Here is a 7272-nt window from a genome sequence, read left to right as displayed (position 1 = left end):
ATGTATCCAAATGGATCTGTCTGCTCACTGGTCCTGACATTACACTCTTTGGAACTGCCTGAGACGAGCATTTATCCTGCATTCATATTTGGATTAACAACTTACTTGTTCATCTTACTCTGCAATGTAACAATTGTTGTCACCATTTGCTTGAACAGGAATCTTCATAAACCAATGTACATACTGTTGCTTAACATGCCTATCAATGATGCAATGGGTGCTACAAACCTTTTTTCTCAGCTGCTGTATAGTATATGGTCTCAGGACACATCCATATCCTACCCTGCATGTTTGCTTCAAGGCTTTATTGTACACCTGTATGGTGGCGCATCCTATGTTATTCTTACTGCTATGGCCTTTGACAGATATATCGCTATCTGCTCCCCGCTGAGATATGGAGCCATTATGAATACCAATAACTTGGTGAAAATCATATCTGGGATGTGGCTTTTTAATTTTACTGTCATAATTGTTCTTTTCTCTCTTTTTCTGAATTACAAGATTTGCCAGACACACATGACAGATCTCATCTGTTATAATCCATCTATAATGAAACTCATGTGTGAAGACACAAAAGTGAATAATATCTATGGATTGTTTACCCTGGTTTTGTACCACATCCTTGCATTTTCTGTTGTGGCATTTACATACATTCATATATTAATCGCCTGTGTTACTAATAAGAAATCTGATACAAAGAATAAGGCACTTCAGACATGTGGCACTCATTTAGTGGTCTTCCTGTTCTTAGAGTTCAGCACTCTTTTTCCCCTTGTTGCACATCGGTCTGAAAGTGTTCCAGCTTACATACGCAGGATGTTTTCCATAACAGTTTTTGTGTTTCCTCCTCTTGTCAATCCACTTGTGTATGGTTTTAAAACTAAAGAGATCAGACAGAAAATTCTCACCTGTTTCAAGCGTAAGATACATAGTGTCTAAAGATGTTTGTTTAAAGCAAAATGACATAATAAACCATATTTGATATTTATGATTATGATTATTATTATTATACTTTACAGTTTCTTCCTCACAGACAGTAATTGTTTGTTTTTTTTCACTATACTATTCATTTTTATTTATCCAGAGTCTGTAATACAAATTAAACTTTTTTAAATGTCTTAAAACAATAGTTGATACACTTTTTTTATTAGCATTATTTGTTCAAATATAATTAAACTAATTTTCATTAATCTGCTGACCAGCTATGTCTTATCTTAATTAAAATAAAAATCCTATTTATAATAAAGTAACAAACATTATTAGCTAATCTATACTGTTGTTATGTGTATGAAAACAGATTAATGGGGGAAAATGACAAAAAGTTTAATATTATTAATAATACTTTCTTCTTCTTTCACATATGTGGGTTACTGTTTTTAATCACTGTATATTCAGTTTTATTGATCTGTAGTCAGTAGCAACTCTGACAACAAAAGCAGTCATCACCAATCCACTTCTATAGTGCTTTTTTAAATGTATACAGGTGTTTAAAAATTTTTATATAAAAGTATAAAATTAATTCTGTAATATGACTACATTTTCTATATATTTGAATTTTTTATTTGAAATATTTCATAATCCAAGTTTTATATACATTTAAAAAGGAAGGTCATTTCCAAAGGCTTAGCAATTGCAGTTTGATGGAAATAAAGAAAAGTATTTGTTCACAAACATAATAACAATGTTTGACATAAACATTAATTCTCATACTGATCTTCATTCACAAACAATTTTGACCAATTTGTGTATTTATGTGTGGAGAAAAAAGCTGCATATGTGAGCACTAACTAGTCATTCTCATAAATGCAGCCAAACTGTGTCCATACACGAGATTTCCTTACATCCTCTTGCGCAATGCGCATACTTGATTTCTCTCTCTAGAGCATGTACTTGTCAGAGAGCAAGATCAACAAGATCTTTGAGCAAAGCGAAATGTCATTTTCAAAACCAGTAAACACTGTAATAAAAGTATGTACTCTTTCATTACATTTTCCATTTAATATTAAAGGAATAGTTAACTCAAAAAAAAAAAGAAAATCTGCAGTGAATGGGTGCCGTCAGAATGAGAGTCCAAACAGTTCATGAAAACTGTCTTGTTTTCAAAAAAAATGTCTTGTGAAGTGAAAAACTGTGTGTTTGTAAGAAATAAATCCTATATATATATATATATATAGGTTATGTATTATGTTTGTGTTTGGTCTTAAAATGTAAAAAAAAAAAAAGTGTTAAAAATTTGTAATCTATTTTCTTGTTGTAATAATATTTGTTTTAATAAAAAGTTTGAACATAAAAAATGTGTCTAGCAAAACCAAATCAAGAAAGTAAAAAATAAAACAATGTATTTATGAAAATAAAAATGATTTAATTATTTAAAATTATGCATTTGAAAATATTCATTACATTATTTGGACATATTACTGCACTATATCTCAAGGGGCAATATAGATGGCACTATATTTAGACTTCTGTCTCATGTGAAATATTGCTCTGTAGAGAATGTCACTTGATTAGAATCTAATGTGCGCATGCTAAATAACATAATCCATTCCTATAGTAAACAGCACAAGTATAAATCAGATGACAACAACACAGTGCTTTCCAACACCACTGAAGTAAGAAAAGTCATCATTTTATCTTATTGAATATGTTGTGGATAATTAGATGTGCTGTAGTTAAAAGTACTGCTGAGTTTCCCAGGTTGTATGAGATGCAACAAGGCAAAATGAAAAAATGACAGCTCAAGTTTGGACCACAACATACATTCAACAGTTTGGTGAGATTTAGATTTAATCTAAATTATCAATTTTTGTTTATTTATACTGAAATAGTAAATTATTCTATATTCAACTTTTATACACCCGTTTACATTTTTTAAACAGGCTATTAATAATTAACATTAACCATGTATCCAAATGGATCTGTCTGCTCACTGGTCCTGACATTACACTCTTTGGAACTGCCTGAGACGAGCATTTATCCTGCATTCATATTTGGATTAACAACTTACTTGTTCATCTTACTCTGCAATGTAACAATTGTTGTCACCATTTGCTTGAACAGGAATCTTCATAAACCAATGTACATACTGTTGCTTAACATGCCTATCAATGATGCAATGGGTGCTACAAACCTTTTTTCTCAGCTGCTGTATAGTATATGGTCTCAGGACACATCCATATCCTACCCTGCATGTTTGCTTCAAGGCTTTATTGTACACCTGTATGGTGGCGCATCCTATGTTATTCTTACTGCTATGGCCTTTGACAGATATATCGCTATCTGCTCCCCGCTGAGATATGGAGCCATTATGAATACCAATAACTTGGTGAAAATCATATCTGGGATGTGGCTTTTTAATTTTACTGTCATAATTGTTCTTTTCTCTCTTTTTCTGAATTACAAGATTTGCCAGACACACATGACAGATCTCATCTGTTATAATCCATCTATAATGAAACTCATGTGTGAAGACACAAAAGTGAATAATATCTATGGATTGTTTACCCTGGTTTTGTACCACATCCTTGCATTTTCTGTTGTGGCATTTACATACATTCATATATTAATCGCCTGTGTTACTAATAAGAAATCTGATACAAAGAATAAGGCACTTCAGACATGTGGCACTCATTTAGTGGTCTTCCTGTTCTTAGAGTTCAGCACTCTTTTTCCCCTTGTTGCACATCGGTCTGAAAGTGTTCCAGCTTACATACGCAGGATGTTTTCCATAACAGTTTTTGTGTTTCCTCCTCTTGTCAATCCACTTGTGTATGGTTTTAAAACTAAAGAGATCAGACAGAAAATTCTCACCTGTTTCAAGCGTAAGATACATAGTGTCTAAAGATGTTTGTTTAAAGCAAAATGACATAATAAACCATATTTGATATTTATTATTATGATTATTATTATTATACTTTACAGTTTCTTCCTCACAGACAGTAATTGTTTGTTTTTTTTCACTATACTATTCATTTTTATTTATCCAGAGTCTGTAATACAAATTAAACTTTTTTAAATGTCTTAAAACAATAGTTGATACACTTTTTTTATTAGCATTATTTGTTCAAATATAATTAAACTAATTTTCATTAATCTGCTGACCAGCTATGTCTTATCTTAATTAAAATAAAAATCCTATTTATAATAAAGTAACAAACATTATTAGCTAATCTATACTGTTGTTATGTGTATGAAAACAGATTAATGGGGGAAAATGACAAAAAGTTTAATATTATTAATAATACTTTCTTCTTCTTTCACATATGTGGGTTACTGTTTTTAATCACTGTATATTCAGTTTTATTGATCTGTAGTCAGTAGCAACTCTGACAACAAAAGCAGTCATCACCAATCCACTTCTATAGTGCTTTTTTAAATGTATACAGGTGTTTAAAAATTTTTATATAAAAGTATAAAATTAATTCTGTAATATGACTACATTTTCTATATATTTGAATTTTTTATTTGAAATATTTCATAATCCAAGTTTTATATACATTTAAAAAGGAAGGTCATTTCCAAAGGCTTAGCAATTGCAGTTTGATGGAAATAAAGAAAAGTATTTGTTCACAAACATAATAACAATGTTTGACATAAACATTAATTCTCATACTGATCTTCATTCACAAACAATTTTGACCAATTTGTGTATTTATGTGTGGAGAAAAAAGCTGCATATGTGAGCACTAACTAGTCATTCTCATAAATGCAGCCAAACTGTGTCCATACACGAGATTTCCTTACATCCTCTTGCGCAATGCGCATACTTGATTTCTCTCTCTAGAGCATGTACTTGTCAGAGAGCAAGATCAACAAGATCTTTGAGCAAAGCGAAATGTCATTTTCAAAACCAGTAAACACTGTAATAAAAGTATGTACTCTTTCATTACATTTTCCATTTAATATTAAAGGAATAGTTAACTCAAAAAAAAAAAGAAAATCTGCAGTGAATGGGTGCCGTCAGAATGAGAGTCCAAACAGTTCATGAAAACTGTCTTGTTTTCAAAAAAAATGTCTTGTGAAGTGAAAAACTGTGTGTTTGTAAGAAATAAATCCATCAAGATTCTTTTTTGTTTGTTTGTTTCTTTCTTTTTTTTTTACTTCAAATCGTTGCTTCTGGCCAAAACAAGTCTTTAATCCAAACAAAAAAATTCTATCCCCTGTTGTCCTCTCATATCAAAATCCATGACATATTTATGTGAACTGTTTTTGCCTCTTTTTTTTTGTTCTGTGCATATTTTTCTCCTGATTCAGACAAGATGACCTTTTCAGTGAGAAAGCAATATGTTTAATATGTATATCATATCTTGCATGTTTGCTTCAGGGCTTTTTTGTATATTTGTATGGTGGTGCGTCTCATGTAATTCTGACAGCTATGGCCTTTGACAGGTACAGTATATCGCTATCTGCTTCTCATTGAGAAATGTAGCCATTATGACTACCAGTAACTTTTTTTTTATCCTAATTGTGATGTGGCTGATTCATTTTATTATTATATTTGTACTTTTCTGTCTTCTAATGCCATACGAGATTTGCCAGAAATACATGGCAGATCTTGTCTGCTACAATCTATCTTTAATGAAAATCATGAGTGAAGACACAACAATGAACAATATCTATGGATTGTTTATTTTATCTTTATACCACTGTATTTCATTTTCTGTTGTGGCATTTATATATTAATACTTGTGTTACCAATAAGCAGTCTGATGCAAAGATTAAGGCACTTCAGACATGTGGTACACATTTGTCATCACAGTGGTCTTCCTGTTCTTGGAGTTCAACACTTTTTTACCTTTTATTGCACATCGGTCTGAAAATGCTCCAGCTCACCTATGCCAGGTGTTTTCTATATCTATTCTTGTGTTTCCTCCCATTGTGAATCCACTTATGGGTTTAAAACCAAGGAAATTAGACAGAAAATTGTCAGCTGTTTTAAAAGAAAGACAAACAGTGTATAATAAACCGTAAACTGACGTTTATGTAAGAAATTACATAAAATGTCATATATTTTAAAATGATGATTTAATCATGATATATTCAAATTTTTATTTGCTACATAATTATCTTTATCACAAATTTTGTGACTTTTTCATCTTCAGATCATCAAGTGCTTAAGATACAAGTTGTTATTGACAGTTACCATATATTCATTTTATTTATCTGTAATAACCTACAAGGAAGAAAAAGTGTTTCTTTGACATGTTATTTAATCTTTGAAATGCACGTAAATCACCAGTTCTTGTTTGAGTAATAAATGTTCAGTTCAGCTGAACTATCAATGAATTATAAATTATTTTATATATGCCATGCAACTAACCCTAAAACCGTTGTGTCAACCATCCCCACTCTCACCCATCATGCAAATAATATTATCCAGATGGCATAATTTATCACAGGCCAAATGTTATATTAAAATATAATTACTTTGCATCTCTGTGTTATGACATCCAAAAGCAGAGCTCTCATTTGGTGATATGAATGTAATGTGCACATGCTACATAACACCACCTGACTAACCCAATGCAAAAGGGAGTTTTTTCCGCCCAACTCCATAAGTATAAACCATTAGCCTACAGGTGACATTCAACAGTGCTGAAGGATGATCACTTAAGGTGACTAAATACTACTTGTGCCATGGGTCGCGGAAGCAGGGGGGCCGCCCTGGCCTGGGCCCGGGTTACTTTTAAGGTCTGGTACAAATATGACATGGGCTAGAAAAATACATAGGCTATAAGGCTCATTCAGCAATCCTTGACTTGTGCTGCTTTTAAGGCAGTTTGTCTGATGACAGTTTGTGCCGATAGGCCACATTATTACAAAGCTCAAACAACTGCCAATTGGCTTAAGCACTTTTAATGAGAACTAAACATTATAATTTAACTTATACAGTAATGTGCTTTATTAATCTGCTGCCATGTGAATTTTACAAGGAAATTCTGCTTTTAATTTTCTTGAAGTTTAATTTTATCTGTTGTCTGTTTATTACTTTTTCAGGTTGTAAGAAAGATGCATGGCAAAATGAAACAATGACAAAGATCCATTCTGAAAACCAACATAGCTTTAGATTACGGTTTATTTATGTTGACAAGCATTAATCGCTTTTGTAAACAACATGTATGCAAATGGATCTGTCCTCTCACTGGTCCTGACTTTGCACTCTTTAGAACTGACTGAGACGTGCATTTACCCTGCATTCATATTTGGATTAATAACATAGGCTACTTGTTAATCTTACTCTGCAATCTAACAATTATTATTACAATTTGCTGG

At 31.8% G+C, this 7272-nt stretch overlaps 2 protein-coding genes and 1 pseudogene across 2 annotated transcripts; all 3 read left to right on the top strand.

The window, feature by feature from the left end:
* Nucleotides 1-939, top strand: LOC107672104 (olfactory receptor 52J3-like). Its single transcript, XM_016465189.1, has one exon. It carries the CDS (start codon nucleotides 1-3, stop codon nucleotides 937-939), a length of 939 nt encoding a protein of 312 aa, XP_016320675.1.
* A 1963-nt stretch (nucleotides 940-2902) lies between these two features.
* On the top strand, nucleotides 2903-3841 carry LOC107672111 (olfactory receptor 52J3-like). Its single transcript, XM_016465197.1, has one exon. The coding sequence runs from the start codon at nucleotides 2903-2905 to the stop codon at nucleotides 3839-3841; it is 939 nt and encodes a 312-aa protein (XP_016320683.1).
* Nucleotides 3842-4786: 945 nt separating this feature from the next.
* LOC107672083 (olfactory receptor 52J3-like) lies at nucleotides 4787-5960 on the top strand (annotated as a pseudogene).
* Nucleotides 5961-7272: the final 1312 nt, after the last annotated feature.

This window comes from Sinocyclocheilus anshuiensis, unplaced genomic scaffold, assembly GCF_001515605.1.
Source record: "Sinocyclocheilus anshuiensis isolate Anshui unplaced genomic scaffold, SAMN03320099.WGS_v1.1 scaffold336, whole genome shotgun sequence".
NCBI classification, from domain to species: Eukaryota; Metazoa; Chordata; class Actinopteri; order Cypriniformes; family Cyprinidae; genus Sinocyclocheilus; species Sinocyclocheilus anshuiensis.
This window is presented reverse-complemented; position numbering and strand designations above follow the sequence as displayed.